Genomic DNA, 17,748 nt, shown 5'->3' with positions numbered 1-17,748 from the left:
GCTGCTGTCAGACTTCAAAACAACGACTTTGCAGCTGACCAAACACACACAAGTGCAATTATCGTTTTCTGACAACATTGCATTTTATTATGTTGTATATAGTATTTTATTCTATTCCTTTGTTTACAGTATCTGATACTTATTATTTTATTCTATTCCAGGGTTTTTTTTCTTAATTTTTGCTACTGTAACGTTGCACTCTCCACTTTCTGCTGTAACAAAACAAATTTCACATGTGTGGGACTAATAAAGGTTATCTTATCTTTAAATACACTTCCTATGGAAAAGTGTTACTTGCATAAAACCCCCTGAAATTTCTCTCATTTAACATGAAAAACTGTGTTTAACAACAGAAATGACCTTAAATACAGACACTGTTTTCTGTGTTTCTCTGTGACCAGACTTCCCAACACCCTGTCACCCAACAACACAGAGAAAAATTCAACAGTCAACCAAGCTGTTGAGCTTTGTGTGTGATTCTAAAATGGTTAAAATAACATCCCAAAAAGCATAAATGAGTAATTATCTACTTGTTAACCATCAGTTAACCTTACTTTATAGGGTTCTCCAAACAAGTTGAATCCAGTAGAGAACAAGTCCTCATCCTGTTGGACCTCCTGGTTCCTCCTCTCCCACTCTCTCCTCTTCAGAGCGCTGCGCTCTGACTCCAGATGACTGGAAAGGCACAAAGAGAAAAGCTAGTTAGCATCCCCCCTCTGAGGCGACACATGGCCTGCCACAGTGGTTTTTAATGAGTATTGCTTACAAGTAGTATTTGGAGCTGCAAAGAGCATTGGCTGAAATTCTTTGTTTTGAACAGACTAGCGGGGAAGCTGGTAAAGGAAAATAGCAGGCTAAGTCATGTGATTATATCGTGTGAAAATGACTCAAGTTCCAGATAAACGAGGAGGAAAATAAAAAACCTAAACCCTGACATGAGTCTTGAGGTAAGAGTAAAAATGTAACATTCAGAATTGTAAGAAAAAGGTTTTCAAAACTCAGTTTCCCACGTCGACATGGGAAACGCAGTTTATGATTTACCTAACTATGAACACGTAGCAGTTGTGGATGAAATGTTTGTACTGGCAGTTTTAAAACTGAGGAGTGTGTTCGTTGCCTCTTTGAGCAGCTCACGGGGTTTAAATTGTTATTTTTACTTAACTTCTGAATGAATTCCAGGAGTCTTTGGGTCGCTTTGCAAACTCTAAAATCTAACAAACCTGACTCACCTGCACCGTTTGGTTCAAAAGGAAAACATCTGATCAGCCAAGGTTATATATGCCAGAACTGTTGTGTGGCAGGTCTAGCACAGCAATTCTTTCTCTTCGTTTAAGTCCATATTTATATATCTTCATATTTACTGCAAAACTTTGAAATCTGAAAGAACTACACTACAAACTCCAGTAGTGTGGGGCTAGGAGGGAATCCTACAACCTGCTTGCCTACCTACACTTACATTATATATATTCTAAACAAGCGTGACTATATAGGAAAGTTAGACTAATGTAACATTAACTGGATGGCACTGGAGGGGCAGTCAGAGATGGTTCAGGGAAAATCAGACAAATCTATTAGAAAAATAAATCATATCTAAAAGTGGTTTAAAATTCATTAGGATTCATGGCTGCTTTGTGACAACGTGAAGCAAATGATTATCATGTTTTTGTCTAAGTTTCCAAAGTAAAGCAGTGAGGGAAGATGGTGCGCGCAGTTTGTTGCTTTGCTTATATGTTCATACTGCATGTCAGTGATAATTACGATGATGCTTTGAGGAGGACAGGCCTGTTTTTCCAATTAAAAAAAACGATTCAGCCACTCCATCCACCCACCCTTAGCCAAACCCCTGCTGGACATGTTACTCTACATGAATGCTCACTAAGAAATTATGTCACCCTAAAACTACACGTTGTTTTTTTAAATAGATAAAATAAAGACATAATTAGGTGCTGGAAGATACATTTGCCAACTTTGGACAGAGCTAAATGTTCCCCCGACTGTCCATCTGATGCTATGCTAATCCAATTACCTCCGGCCGCCTCCAGCTTAATACTTTCAAAGAAATCAAACAGTATTTCCAAAAACATTTAACTCCTCCTTTGTACAGCCTGTGTCATCTTTGTGAAAAGCTTTAGGGACGACTGAGTCAACAACAATAAATAATACAATTAAATGAAATTCTGAGTGACGATCATTATATACAGGCATAAGGCGTAACACACACACAGACACAAATAATGAAGGCATGAGCAATAAATAGTCTGCTTCCTCCTCAGTATCAACCCTTTTTTTCAGATTTCTATTTCCAGTGAGTTTAATGCTGTGATGTAACATATGCTTTTAGCTGGCTAGTTTCATTCATGAGTGCATTCATTTTTAACACAGGTGAGCCCAGTGGGGATTGTGCTCCTAATCCAGGCAGTGTTTACAACACGCTATACCCACTGAAGCACTTGAAAGGACGGATACATTTATTTCCTGCTACGGCATCTTTGGATGGCTCCCAATCAAATCAGCTTTTAATCTTCAAACGTTCCCACAGAACGTACGATTGCTGGATTCGTGTGATTTAAAGTATGAAAACATTTAAAAAGGAGACAGCTGACTGTAAACAGGGACAGAAATGATTAGAATCAAAGGGGTTTGGTCTGTGGGGAGCAAAGGGGGCGGCGGTGAACCTCAGGTTTTTGGGACATTTTCGTTGCGTAACCATGTATTTTTAGAAAAAAATCTTTTACTGCACAGTTCCCAATTCACTCTGCCCTCCTGAACTTTCTTTAGTCACCAGCCCCCACTGAGGATTCTACAAGCTGGCAGCCAAACTGGAATCCCAGAGGCACAAAGTAATGTGTGAGAGTGTTTGTGAATACATGTTATGCATAAGCCCGTGGCCTGCTGACCCAGGAAAGGGCATCCTGTTTTACCACATCCACTGCAGAGAGATGAGACAGGCTGGCTAATTAGTGATCAACACAATTAAAAGAGACTTTCCTCTTTTTTTTTCCACTACCAGGCCTTGCCTTCAACATTTCATCTATCAGCAAGATGTGAGTGGGAGGGAGAAAGAGCAGAGAGGCAATGAGAGGAAAGAGAGAGGGAGAAAAAAAATTGGAGACCCAGGGGAGAGAAAAAGACCCAGTTTCAGGGCAACAGACAGTTTCTTTAAAAGGAAAGAAAAATAAGAGAATGATGAAAGACAGAGCGGAGGGATGGGGAGAGGAAGGTAAGATAGGAAGAAAGGAGGAGCAAAAAGGAAGCTAGAGCAGTGGGAATTTCAGATGAAATGATTGACAGGTTAGGTAGGGGTGTGTGTGAGTGGATTGGGGGGATGCAGCGACAGAAATGTACGTAGATGTGATCATTGTGTGAGCTAGCACTGCTGGTTGACATGTACGTTGTCTGTCAGTGCAGAGAGATAACTGACAGAGCTGTCACGACCACAAACACACACGTATGGAGCACGCACACAGAAGCACACAGCCCCCACGTGACAGATCGCTGTCTCCGTCTGTCACACACCAGACATTCACACGAAGGGAATCGGGTCAGACGAGGTAATTAACACATCCAGGATTTATTTCCCAGCATGTGGCAGGGCTACAGAGCTACCTGTCACATACGGGTTAGCCGAGGCTTTTATGGCTCACACCTTCCTTCCTTCTTACAGGCCGGTTGCACGAGAGGTCACAATCCCCCATCTTTCCTTCAAGTACAGCTCAAATGCAATTTTTCCAAGTATGTTTTCTGTCATATTGAGAAGTTCTGATCAAGGTGATACATGTTCGACTGTTATTTTTCTAACAAATTTGTTTTTCGTGAGTCATTTGTAGCTAGCATGTGTCACCTCTAAAGTAGGCTTGTTGCCAAGGCACCTGTGGATGTTTTGGGGAATTAGATGTAAAAGCTTTGAATCACTGTTTGCTAAATAGAAAATGTTCTCAAGTAAACTGTGCTAGACAATATTCACATCAACAGGGGAGACCTTCGTTTTTTTCTCGAGTAAGTCTGTGCATTCAAGTATTTCGTTATTTAGCAAGTTAATGTTATAACTAGCAAGCTGAGAGGCATCGATCTGAGTTACAAAGTATAGAGAAGAATAAAAATGACGTGTGCTCTTCAGTCACAAAGGCTTTAAAACATCAGACATGTAAAATCTGTGCAAATATTTAATTCCAAATATTGTAGCCATTCACACCAGCCACATAATTTTGCTCGTGTGAATTTGCAGTCTCTTAAGCTCTGGACTGAGACATCTCCTGATGTTGACTTCACTTTTTTCACAATGCATTGAGGCTGAAATATCCACAAAAACGAGTTTCAGTGTGTATATATAATTTACACAGGAAATTCAGATCAGAGAGAATTTGAAATTTTCTTTTGCTTTTTCACAAAACACTCAGTGTATATGGGGCTTGAGCAAGACATGGATAAGTAAGATAAAAAGGAAAGAAAAACTGCCAGAAGAATCTATAGTGACAACTATTCAATTCAATTCAATGCAATTTTATTTATATAGTGCCAAATCACAACAACAATCGCCTCAAGGCGTCCTATATTGTACAGTAGATTGTACAATAATAGATACAGAGAAAAACCCAACAATCATATGACCCCCTATGAGCAAGCACTTTGGCAACAGTGGGAAGGAAAAACTCCCTTTTAACTAGTGATGTGCGGATCGATCCTGAAATAGCGATTCCTCCGATACCAATCATTGATGTTCTAGAATCGATTCTCACATTAAAATATCGATATTTTAGTAATTTAGAGTAAATTTGTAGTTTATCATTAACAGGAACACAGTGGAAAGAAACTATAACATTCAGATTGTCTACATTCAAAGGAACTACTTCCTCTTCCGCCTTTCATAATTATGTGCAAAATACAGCTGTATAAATGTCTCGCAGCCTGTTGGCGTGCGCACTCACAACAATGGCTGAGCGCAATTGGAGTCATGTGCGGACGTATTTTACCTCCACAAACAGCTGAGACGTGGTTTGCGATACATGTGGCAAAAAAGTGCTCCAAGAGTGAGGTGTTGTGGCCATACTTGCCAACCTTGAGACCTCAGAATTAGGGAGATATTCAAAAGGGCTGTTGGGGTGGGGGTGTGTGGGGGGGATAAATACATTTTACAATGTTTATTTATCGGATGAAATACGTTAAATGTCCCCGTTATTATTGGCCGGCCTGGAAACAGCGGGGGTGTCCAAATTCAGAGGCTGCTTCCACCTGAGGACCCGGCCTTCGTGGTCTAAAGAAAGCTGGGTCGTACGTCACAGGTGGAAAATTGGGAGAAATTCGGGAGAATGGTGACTCCGGGAGACTTTCGGGAGGGGCACTGAAATTCGGGATTCTCCCGGAAAAATCAGGAGGGTTGGCAAGTATGGTTGTGGCAACATCACTAACCTTGTCAAACACCTCAGAGTAAATCATATCACAGAATATGACGAGCGTATGTTGAGGCGAACTGAAGAGGAGGACAGGGACAGGTGCTGCTAGGGCGAGACACACCTCTCTCATGGAGTCCTTTAGTGCTGCAGGCAGGCAAGGTGTTCAAATGGCGCACAACTTCAGTTTTTTTTATTTCTATATGATGAACTCTGCCTTATTAAGTGATAAGAACAAGTAATCTGATGTCTTGTAATCATTATGATGCTATAATTTGAGATACAGTAATTAAAACAAGATTTGTACAAAGTATCGGTATCGGATCAGTATCGTCGATACCACCCTGAATATTACTTGGTATCGGATCGGAAAGGAAATCAGTGGTATCGCACATCACTACTTTTAACAGGAAGAAACCTCTGGCAGAACCAGGCTCAGGGAGGGGCGGGGCCATCTGCTGTGATTGGTTGGGGTGAGAGAAGGAAGACAGGATAAAGACATGCTGTGGAAGAGAGACAGAAGCTGTGTCCAAATTCATGGGCTGCATCCTCCTGGGGATGCATTTGTAGACCGATTACGTCACAGCGACGAACCGAAGGCTGCCCAAATTCGTAGACTCCTCTGAATGCAGCCGACAAATGCGTCCTCCTTTTCCCCAAATTTGAAGGATGGGTCGGGTGTGTCCTTCGTGGCCCACCATATCCCAGAATTCAAACTCCAGTTTCCAACAATGGTGGCTGCTACTTTTAAGTTTTAAAATTACTCTTATTAATCTTTCTGGGTCACAAAATAAACTTTTAACATATTTTCAGGCGAGAATGTGGGTGTGTAAACTTCAAATATCTGCTCGGTTTATCAAGATATCGCATATTTGCAAAAGTGCTTTGACGTTTTCGGAGACGTCTGTTACCCACCAGCTCGATAGCTAACCGATAGCTCGAGGGTCACTGAAGCCGCCGAGAACGGCACAACTCCCGGCACATCATTTTCAGATCACCGCGGTCTTTTGCTACTCAGGTTAAACGTAATATGTGTCACTTAGACAACCTAAAAATTTTATTGTTTGTCTTTTTTTCAGTGTTTTATTTGTTCGTGAGTAAATCAGTTTGGCTGAGATTAAAGTTATTAGATTAGATTACATTAAATAAAACTTTATTAATCCCCGGGTGGGTTCCTCCTTGGTTTTTACACAGCTGACTAAACGTCAAACAGAAAACTGATTAAACAGAAGTGTGAGATGGTCGAGAATTTACGCCAGTGTCCTGTTATATTTTAGATAGCAAGGAGCAGACGGACGAGTTTATTAAACTCCACCGAGACAGCAGTGATGCTAATCAGAAGGCTAGACCGTCCAATTTCCCCAGCCGTTTACTTCCGGCCTACCCGACCTTCTCAGGACCCGGCCTTCGCAGTCTACATGGGCCGGGTCCTCAGGAGGATGCAGCCCATGAATTTGGGCACAGCTAGAGATTAATAACAGATATGATTCAATGCAGAGAGGTCTATTAACTTTCCGTGTGGAAATGCATTTTGTGCTAGCTAATAATCGTCCAAATAAAATAAATCCAACTTGCACATAAAAACATTTATTCTTGAAAATTGGCTGTGATGATGTTTTCATAAATACGCCCAAAACGGTTTTATCCACACACTTTTATATTTACTCTAATTTAAGCTGCTGAAAATTCAAATAGATTTTTTTGTGCATCTTCGTGCTCGCTTTTTGACCGTATCAGAACACTGTTGTCAGTGCTCTGTTGTTGCTGTTGTCTGCACTTTAGATGAATAACAGTCAACTACAGACTTTTCAAAAAATTAAAGGAAGACTGGAAGAAAGAAAGATGGATGATGGACGTAGAGATTGATTGGATTGGTGGGGATTACTAGCGGTGGAGATATCAGCAGTGGGCATACTGTCGATGTTGATATTTTCTGTGAATGAAAATGTAGTGACGCCAGCTTTCTTTCCAAACACTCCCGATTCCCTTGCGTGAGTGTGTGTGTGTGTGTGTGTGTGCATGTGTCCTGAAGTAATGCTGATAGTCAGAGTAAGCTCTGGGAATTTAATCTCAGCAGAGCTATGCTGTTCTCCCCTGATAACTGAACATACACACACACACCAAATGTCTCTAACTGAGGCTCATCACCCTCTCATTTACTTTTACAGAACAGAATTTCAGTATCGCTCTCTCCCTTCTTCAGCAATTTGCCACAGTGCCCTTTAGCAAGGAACTGAACCTGCAACTCAGCAGGCTGTAGGCACAGGCAGCTGCCCAGTGGAAATGTGCTTTCTCTCCTTGATAAACGAAGGTTAATCACAGGGTTTATCACAGACATAAGGGGATATGCAGCTGTAAGCACTAATAGAATTTATTAGATGAAGAATGAAGCTGACAGATTTGCTGTAACACTGAATTTTACTGAATGTGAAAATGTGCACAAAGATGTTTGGCTTTATTTATCATCTTATATTACTTAATGTGGAACCCATACTTTAAATGCCAATAAAAACTGAACACTATTTCCAACACACGGCACAGCAGCTGAAGCTGGTCGGTGGTTTGAGTTCAACAGGGGTTGAGGTTTCTGCGTTCTGTCATCAGTAGCAAGAAAAGCTCCAGTCTGCGAATGTCATCAAGAGACTTTCTGGGGCTGCTTCACTGAAAATCAACTGGAGCCCGACTTCGCGGACTCATGCTGCATTTGCGTCTTATGGGAATATCTGTCAGAGCAGTTCAAGGCAGCCATTTGGAAATATATTCTAACTCATTCGAAGCCATCAAGACATTTTGAGCAAAGCTCTCTGTACATTTCGGTCATGTGCAATCAGCCTTTTCTCCAGTCAGTTTTGTGCAGATGCTGTGGCATTTTATAGTTTACGTCATATCCTTCCTTCCTTTAATTATGTTTTTTTACATTAAATATTGTCTCGTGTAGCTCAAAGTGTAGAACGGCCACAGTACTGGACAGTACTCAAAGCAGCAGCATACAGTTAGGGTTTTTACAGATGATGCCTTCGATCTCGTCTATAGGCTTTTACACTTGACACATTATTTCTCCATTGATTTGTTCAAGTTCACGCAGCCTGCTTAAACCTTCTCCACATGGTATTTGTGGTACTGCTGATTTAACTCTCTGAGGTCCAACTTATCGTCACTGATGACCGTAACGCTAACCTCATGCTAACAATATATATAACAGTTCTTTTAAAAATGTTCTCTCAAGTCTTGGGGATAAGGAGACAAAAATTAATAAATAAATAAAAAACAATATTACATAACTAGACTGCATTGAAACGTACACATCCTTCCAAAAAACTACGTTTTGCTTGATTGTCTCCCAAACATAGTTTAGGGATCCAGGACTAACGTTGGGAACATCAGACGATGACGTAGACATCAGAGGGTTAACGATGGTCTATAAGCTGTTTCTACAATTGACAGTCCCTATTATAGTTACAATGATTTGTTCAAGCTGATGCAGCTTGGTTAAACTTGCTCCACATGTTACTTTTAGCATTGTTGATTTAACTCTCTGAGGTCTAACTCAGCGGTCCCCAACCCCCGGGCCGTCGGTGAGTCGTTTGGTACCAGGCTGCAAGAGTTGAGTCTCGGGTGTCAAATTTATGGTTTTCAGGGTTTTTTTCGTTAACTCAGCTTCCCTGTGCCGTTTCCCGTGTTGCAGTTGTGTGTCTTATTTTAAAAGAAATATTTACGTGTTACCATAGCGACCAGAGAGGAGGATGTTACTCTCAATGTTGTTGGTGCATTTCAGGAGGTCACTGCTAATAAAGTTACACAATTACACAGTGAATTCACGTTTATTATTATATTTACAAAATAGCAGTTTTTGTCTGGTCGTATCATTTTATTTTGTTGTCTTTATCCGCGACACCTTAAAGGCCGGTCCATGAAAATATTGTCTGACATTAAACGATCCATGGCGCAAAAAGGGTTGGGGACCGCTGGTCTAACTTATCAATGACGACCCCAACTCTAACCCCATTCTGTCGCTCTTTTAAAAATCTTCATGGGAATCAGGGAACAGAGAAATAGTCATTTGAAGTAAATGTAAACATTTGTCCACAAAAGTACATTTTTCTTTGTCTCACAGGATCAGGGCTACGGTTGGGGACATCAATCCCTTTTTTTTTTTTGGTGTCCCGTTTGGATCTTTAGCCATCAGAATTGTTGTCTTAAGGCCAAGAAAGATGCCAAGCGGATTTAATTTACCAAGTGGATCATCATGGCCTTGCCATATTGGTCCATTTGATTGACCTTTATTATAATTATGAATTTATTTTATTTTCAGTTGCTACAAACGGGACAGACATGACTGGGGGATAGGACAGGGAGAAAGAATGAAAGAAAGAAAACCAAAGGGGAGAAGAGACGTTGAGAAGGGGGGGGAAGAAAGAGAAAAAACAAACAAACAAACACCTGGGTCACCTGTATGGAGAAAAAAAACAGAAGAGAAAGCAAACAACAAAGAGCAACATAATAAAAAAAACGGCACCATCACAATAAACTAGCTAGCAGTAGATATCAGTAGATACTAAATAATAAACGATATTGTGCAGCACGCAAGATAGACAGCGCACAATGTGCTTTGAGGCAGCAGCCAAGAAAGCTGTAGTCCGCGTCTGTGAATACCCGTGTGTACACCTGTGTGCATACCTGTGTGGATCAGCATGCTTGCATTCCAAAGGTTTCTCCATGTAACGATCTGCTAGGGAGTGTGGGGAGCCACAGCCCCGTCCTCCAGGGTATGAAGCAGGTATGGAGGAGATCAAAACTCCAGACATCCAGAGGCCCCCAGAACACAAGAGACCAAGGAAGACCAACAGAGGGGCAGCCGCGCCACTGTCCCAGTAAGAGCTGAGGAGAGTCCCAGATGAGGGCTCACTCAGCAGCCGCGGAGCAGAAGCCAGGGGGAGTTGCAGTGACGCGCCCGTGAGCTCCGCCGGCAGCCAGCTGTGCCTGAGTGACCGAGCCCCAGGCCGAGAGGCCGGGGGCACCCCACCTCCGAAGTGGCCCGAGCGAGCCCCAGGCTCCAGGCCCCGATAAGCGGCCGCCAAGGAGTGAGCCAGTGTGTACCCGGACGCCCACCCCCAGACACAAAGAACCACCAACGCACCGACACCTGAGGGAGTCCGCCACTGGCAGGGGAAGTGGTGGTGGGGGGAGATAGGCCTCCAAACCTTGGAGGGCCTGAGATGTCCCCAGAGAGGTGGCGTCTGATACCCAACCTGACATATAGACACAGACATACAGGCACACACAGACACAAACATCCATTCCCACCCTCATGCTCTCATATGCACTTACTCCACACTCAACCAACGTGGAGACAGACATAAAGAGACGCTGTACACACGATCACACTCCCCAAGCGTACTCTACGAACCAGGTCTAGGTACCCTTGCCCCTGGAGGGGGGAACTGCACCCAGACCCAGGTGGTGTTACCCTTTTCCCTGCGGTGGGGAGAGGCAGACCGCCCCGACTCCGCAGCAGCAGGGAGGCCCCACACTCCAGACCGCAGTCGGACGGCCAACTCCTCCTAGCCCCCCCGCTCCAGCAGGCCGCAGAGAACAGGGGTGAGAGAAGACTCCAAACCTCCCTCCACCCGCTCATTGTAGTGTTGATGCATGTGTGTTCTAAGGTGCAATTAAAACCCAGGAGGGCATGGAGCTACCTGCCAGAGAGCAGCAGGTAAGCGCATAGTCCCTCCTGCTAGCCCTCAATGTCTACGTGTATTTAAAATTGAGAGGTGGGCAACGACGCCAGGGGTGAGGTGTACACCCTGATGGCAATTTGGACTCCGTGTATCGTGCCCACCCCCAAGATCCTATATGTATGTGTAATGAGAGTGTGAGTAATGTGAATGTCTAAGTTGTGGGATAAAATTGAGGCAGAGGCAGCCAGAAGGGGACAGAGGGGGGGTAGCCTCCTCTGCACCCTGGTGACATACCCCTACTCCAAGGCCCTGCATGTGTGGGTGGTTGTGGTGGAGCGGGAAGAGGGAGGCAGCTGGAGATGGGGAGGGAAGGAAGGGAGGGGCAGGTGACCCCTCCCTGGGGCCAGCTCCCCCGCTGACCCCAGTAGGCACTCCCATACTCCGCGACCCACCAGGGAAAGGGGGCCCAGGCCCATCCAGACCGGGGCCCAGCGCAGCAGCGCCCCCCGGCCCCACAGAGCCCGGGACAGTCCACCCAACCCCACCACAGAGAAAACTGCACCCACCCCACCATCCATTCATCTTCCAGACTACATGAGACAATAGACGCCCAGGCTGAGATCTTCCTCCACCTCTCCTGTATCTCCCCCTCCTGCAGAGAGTTCCTGAGGAGAGGAAAGCTCCTGCAAGGTGTGACAATCTCCCCCACCAGTTGAAGAGCCCCCCAGGCGGCTCGACGCACCGGCGGCACCCTGCGCCAGGGATGGGCCCCCATGCACCCACCCGCCCACAACCCCGGCAACACACAAACCAGGACCCAAGGCCCCGAGGCCCGGCCAGGGCCCCAGCCCAGAGACGGAGCGCCCCCAGAACCTCACGCCCATCCCGGACCCACCCAGGGGCAGACAGGCTACCAGGTCAGTAACCCACGTCCGTCAGCACAGACCCTCCCCTAGCCCCGCTGCACGCAGCCACGAGGAAACAGTCACCCGAGAGCCAAAAGAGCCCCCACCCGGACATGACCGCTACCCCGGGTTGAGCCCCCCAAGGAAGATGCCTCCGGGGAACCCCCCGACGCCCTAAGCCTGTCCCTACCCCCACACCAATCACAACAGTGAAGGCGGGACCAAACTATGACCCCCCACCCCCACTAGGTGATGGAGCTGATCAAAGGAGCCCAGAGCAATTGATCTGATGTGGTGGCAGAGGCTGTATCAAGACTAATGTAATCTAATAGATAATTTCTATATTGGTTAGAATTAAGATTGTTTTTATTTTTCCAGTTCATGAGGACAGTTTTCTTGGCTATGCATAGGGCAGTGAAAACCATATGGGCTATATTCTTATCTGTAGTGACATTATCTAAGCTGCCCAACAAACACACTAAAGGGGAAGTTGGAATGTTACATTTCAGACACTTTGATAAGTCTTCACATATCTCGCGCCAAAACTTCTGCACTGGTGGACAGAACCAAAGAGCGTGAATGTAATTGTCTGGTGTATTGCCTTGACAGTGTGAGCAGTTGTTGGAAAATGTAAAGCCCATCTTGAACATCCGATGACCTGTATAGTGCACTCTATGTAGTATTTTGTATTGTATTAATTGCAGACTGGGATTTTTAATCAATTTAAAGGTTTTTAAGCATACCTGAGACCAGAAGTTTTGGTCTAAGCTGACTGATAAATCTGCTTCCCACTTTGCAATAGGAAGGGATATTGATTCATCTAATTTAGAAAGTGTTCTGTATATTTTAGATAATAATTTGGGGGATTTAAGAGTAAGGAAATGTGCCGCACTTGGTGGTGTTTGTAATTCAACTTGACTAAGGTTAAATTTCTTTTTTACTATGGATTTAATTTGTTGATATTCTAAAAATCTTTTCTTGTTGATCCCATATTGTGCAACTAGTCTGTCAAATGGAATAAATTCTGTTCCCTCTAATATATGTTCTAAGTATTTAATTCCTTTACAACTCCATTCTGGGAAATTAATCATATTATTGTTTTGTAATATGTCAGGGTTATTCCAGATAGGTGTACGTTTGCATGGGATTAATGAAGACTCCGTTATTTTTAGAAACTCCCACCATGCTGTCAGAGAGAAGCTGATGTTGATACTTTTAAAGCATTCATGTCTTTTGATGTTTGAGCTAATAAATGGTAGGTCTGAAATCTCTAGATCCTTGCATAGTGCCTGTTCAACATCTAGCCAAGTTTCATCTAAGAAGGTATGTTTTGACCATTCTGAGATGAACTGAAGCCTGTTGGCTAAGAAGTATTGGTGAAAATTAGGCAGATCTAATCCTCCTCTATCCTTGGTTCTTTGTAGCGTTTTTAAGCTGATACGTGGGGACATCAATCCCAATCATGTAGACATCAGAGAAATAATTTTGATGTACGTTTTTAGGCCGAAGTTTCTCGCTCAGCATCATCACAGCAACTTGATAGTTTATTCCAACCAACCTGCAAAAACTATTCGCTGTAAATGGCAGATTCCTCGACAACCAGCGACTCTCATTGCTTCACCCAGATTGGTTAAACCGAACAGTGCAAGCTCTAAGACATCTTCAGCTTCAGCTGAACTCTATAACAGAAGTGAGCGCTGGAATTTTTTTTGTTCCAGTGAGTGTAAAATCCCCCTGTCACTGTACACAATGGAGCTTTGTTTGTGTTCACAAAAGTGTCGAACACGACTGCAAAACCGGCGAGGGATTCTGTTTTCATTTTACTTCAAAGTTTTAACCCACGCTTTTATCATTGACACCTCTGCGAGTAATGAAGTCATTACGACAATTTGCTTTAAAATAAATCATCGTATTAATCTATTGCTCCTAGAAATTAAATGCCGCCGATAATTACACCTTTAGCTCGAGTGGTGGTGTAAAATGCCCGTCATATTTTTATTCTTTGTATTTTATTTAACCTGCATTTAACCAGGCAGCTCAATTAGGAATAAACCCTTCAATGCATTTGTGGCGTGTGTGTGGGAGACAGCGAGGGAATGAGGGGGTAGAACGAGTGTTTTGGAATGACAGGGAGAAGTGAGGGGGATAATGAGAGGAGGAGGAAGAGGAGGAGAGGGGGAAGGAGAGAGGAATAGCTGTCAGGCAGCAGACAAAAGCTTTGTTTGAAGTGTCAGTTCAACGACGCATTTTTTTGTGTGCATGTGTGTGTGTGTTTTCAGGTTTGGGTGCTCATTCAGACGGCATTAGACATCAGAGGAATATCAGCAGGCATTCCTGGATAAATAGAGGAGAAGAAGAACATCCAGGATGCCATCAATGCAAAAATGTACAGCTTTCAGGTTTCTGTATGTGGACAGACAGGAAGAAGGACGATATCAGAAATCAGTTTTTATTTCATGTTTCTGTGTGTGTTTGATATGAGAGCAGGTATTCTAATGAGACAAAGCCTTAAATGCATTGTTACCTTCTGGGTTTGTTTTCATGCACATCACACGAACCCGTGTACGTGACACTGATGGACAGAGCAGGAACATCAGAGGACCCTGCTGCTTTGTTCTTTCGTGCACACAGGCACACAAATGTATAGAAATCACACATTAACTCAAAGAGTTCTCCTATTTACATATGTACACATTTTCAAAGCGTTTCTTCCTTTTCTTTTGTTGTGTGGGTAGAAAAAAAAGTGCCGTCAACTCGCATGTTCTAATCAGGATGATCTGATATCCTCGTGTTGGTGTTGTTCCCAGACCATCATGAAAATGTTGTTCCAGGTTCAACATTGCAAGTGACCAATCACATTGTTGTGACGTTATTCTTTTGCGCGCCAAGCCATTCGTGCATTTATGAAATTCCAATGTTGCAAGGACAATATCTATTCTGCTTACTGTTTATTAAAGGTTTATGGTTAGGGTTAGGGTCAGGGTCCGTTGATCGGCGGACAGAGGCGGTTTCACGCAGCTTAGGTACAGTTTTTTGTTTTACGCCGGTTTTTCCCGAAGTCGCAAAAGTATGACGTCACAACATTCTGATTGGTCACTTGCAATGTTGATCCTGGAACAACATTTAGTATGATGATCTGGGAACAACACCAACACGAGGATATCAGATCAACCATTCTAATCACGTGTTTGTTTCGGAAATAGCAAATGGGACATCTGAGGCTGAAAGTAAAACTATGTTAATATCAGTTACAATTCCCAAGACTTTGCGTCACAGCTAGCCATTTTAGAAGCCTAGCTCTGTTGCTACCAAAATGTCTCTTTGTTAGGACAAAATGAATAAGAAAAAAGAAGTTCTGGTAGAAAAACTAGCGGCTACTAGCTACTGTGGTAGCTAGCACTGTTGGTGCACAATAACAAGGTTCCTGGTTTGAAAGCTGCCTGGGCCTTTTTTGTGTGTGGCGCTTGAATGTTTAACCTGTACCTGTGGGGGTTTTCTCTGGGAACTTAAACTTTCTCCCACGTGTTACAAAGACGTCCACGTTAGATTAATTGGTGAATCTAAATTGGCTATGCAAACAAGCTAGTTAGAATGCTTGATATGCTTTCACCATTGGTTATGTGGTGTGGCTGTCCCTGCTTGCTGTTAACAGGGTCAGAAAATATTAAATTACAAATATGATGTTCAACTTTGCTTGTTTTACTAAGGTGGTTATTTTACTGTCAGTTTGTAATGAGAGGACAGTGATGGCATGTTCACAGTACTTTTTAACATGTACGTGAGTGTTTCTTCATTAGTGCCCTCTTTTCAAAACAGCATTTTGTGGATTTTATAGCAAAAACTAAAAGTCTCTACTGCATTTCCCAGTCATTTATGGTCAAGCTTTGTGTGTTGTGTATGTGTGCGGCGAGGTGTGTGTGTGTGTGTAGGCAAAATGGGGAGAAGATAGCGACAGGAGCTGATGACAACTCGTTAGTCTACTTTAAGTGCATTAACAGCTTCTCATCGTGCGCACTGGGGGTGGTGTCACCCCTGCCAACCACCTGCAGTTGATCTAACGGAAAAACTGGCATTACTAAAAAACTAAAAAAATAAAAATAGTGTTTTACCTTCTCTTTAGCTGTGGAAACAGAAAAAAATCTACATCTGTGGGACTGATTACTTCATTATTTGCTTATTTTATGATCTGTCATGTTGATTTTACATAGTCTTATGTTCTTAAATTCTTCTCTACAAGCAAACAGCAGCTGAGCTTTTGGGCACATAAATTAAAATTCCTATTGGGAAATCACTGGGAACAAAAGCTGCTGTGCTTTGAATGAATGCTGGATTTTAATCTTTCTGCAAAGGTTTAAATTCTGTTTTCTCTGGAGAATCACAATATATTTTTAAAGGGCAAGTTTTAAATGAAATAACAGAGTTTTTAGTTAGGATGTTTCCCATTTAGTTCTCAGAGCTGTCACTTTAACACAACTAATAGTGGCCCGTCACTGCAGGGCCTGTGTATTTGGGATCTTTGTGTTTTCTAACCAGCAGTGAACTTGTTTAAAATAAATGAGCATTTCCCCAACGTGAACCTAAAAAGGTGTGTTCTTGGGTATTAAATGGTGTCTCCATCACTGTAGGTACTCTAACATAATGGCTTTCTGGAGCCCAGTGAAACAAAAGATTAAAGCGAGAGAGAGGGGATGGGAGAGAGGCCGAGAGCGAGCTGTTGAAGTGCGTGTGATACAATGAAAACAGGCCACTCAGGCACATTTCCGAGTGCAAACACTTTTGAGTAGAATCATTGTCAGAGCAAACACAGACTCTAGTGACTCTACAGGCCATTCTCACGCCATCTCATTTCACCTCTCTCCGACCGACACATCCCAGGATTCATTGTAAATGTCCGAAAGGGGCTTCTCGCCGCTCCCGGTACAATAATCAGATTCATGATAACGCAGCCTTTTACAATGTAAAACAATTTGAATTATCTGGCTTTATTTGCACGAGAGATATTTTCACAGTTTTCCGGTGTTAAAAACACGGAAAGCGATGATTTTGAAAAGGTTCGATTCTCTCCGGAGTCTTTTCATTCTTTTCCAAGTGCACATCAGTGATGATGACCTATTCTTCTTTCAGAATACAAGAGGAGCATTGTCAAAGATGTGTGATAATTCACAGCTCGGCTGTGAAGATTCTTACTGTTTGCATTAATAATGGAACATGTACTCCTTATTAATCGGGTGCTGCTGAATAATGGCCAGATAAAAGACTGGAAAGGATTTTCACAGGTTTTGTAAAAATGCAGCTCGGTGCACTGGAGAGAGGTGTCTTTAAACAAGACTGCCCATATGGAAAAGATATATATAAATCTTATAAAGTTTGTATCTGTCTTGTGTGAAACTTGTATGAAAAGCATATAAGAGTGAAAACAGATATAAGATCCCTTGAAAAATTATATAATGAAACTTGTATTTTTTGGATACTTACTAAAACAATGTATGAAAGTAATGAGAAAGTGGCCACTTTCATGAGTAATCACATATAAGTTTTTACTATTTCTTTTCCATATGGGTGATTAACCAGACTTTACCTGTCGATTATTGTGATGCCAATTTATACAACCGGCCAGTTGTGTCACCGGTGTATGAAGATGATTGGCAAAGTTAGCAAATTAACTAACATAACTTTAAATGAAAGCAGGGTTGTTGTTTTTTTTTCTATCACAGCTCAATGAAAGGACGCTTTTATCACTCTTTCACAGTCGTGCTTTTGCAGTTACATGCAGTAGAT

The 17,748-nt window shown here is 42.9% G+C and overlaps 1 protein-coding gene across 2 annotated transcripts in view; it reads right to left on the bottom strand.

The window, feature by feature from the left end:
- Positions 1-17,748, bottom strand: part of aff2 (AF4/FMR2 family, member 2) — a 197,884-nt gene that overhangs the window by 136,956 nt on the left and 43,180 nt on the right. For both annotated transcript variants that reach the window (XM_040016581.1, XM_040016580.1), the window contains exon 2: positions 555-675. In XM_040016581.1, the coding sequence (XP_039872515.1) occupies positions 555-675 (121 nt within the window). The remainder of the gene's footprint in view (positions 1-554; positions 676-17,748) is intronic.

The sequence above is a fragment of the Simochromis diagramma genome, unplaced genomic scaffold (assembly GCF_900408965.1).
Source record: "Simochromis diagramma unplaced genomic scaffold, fSimDia1.1 OVJJ01000685.1, whole genome shotgun sequence".
Classification (NCBI taxonomy): domain Eukaryota; kingdom Metazoa; phylum Chordata; class Actinopteri; order Cichliformes; family Cichlidae; genus Simochromis; species Simochromis diagramma.
Note: the sequence above shows the minus strand (reverse complement) of the source record. Positions and strands in the feature narration are given on the sequence as shown.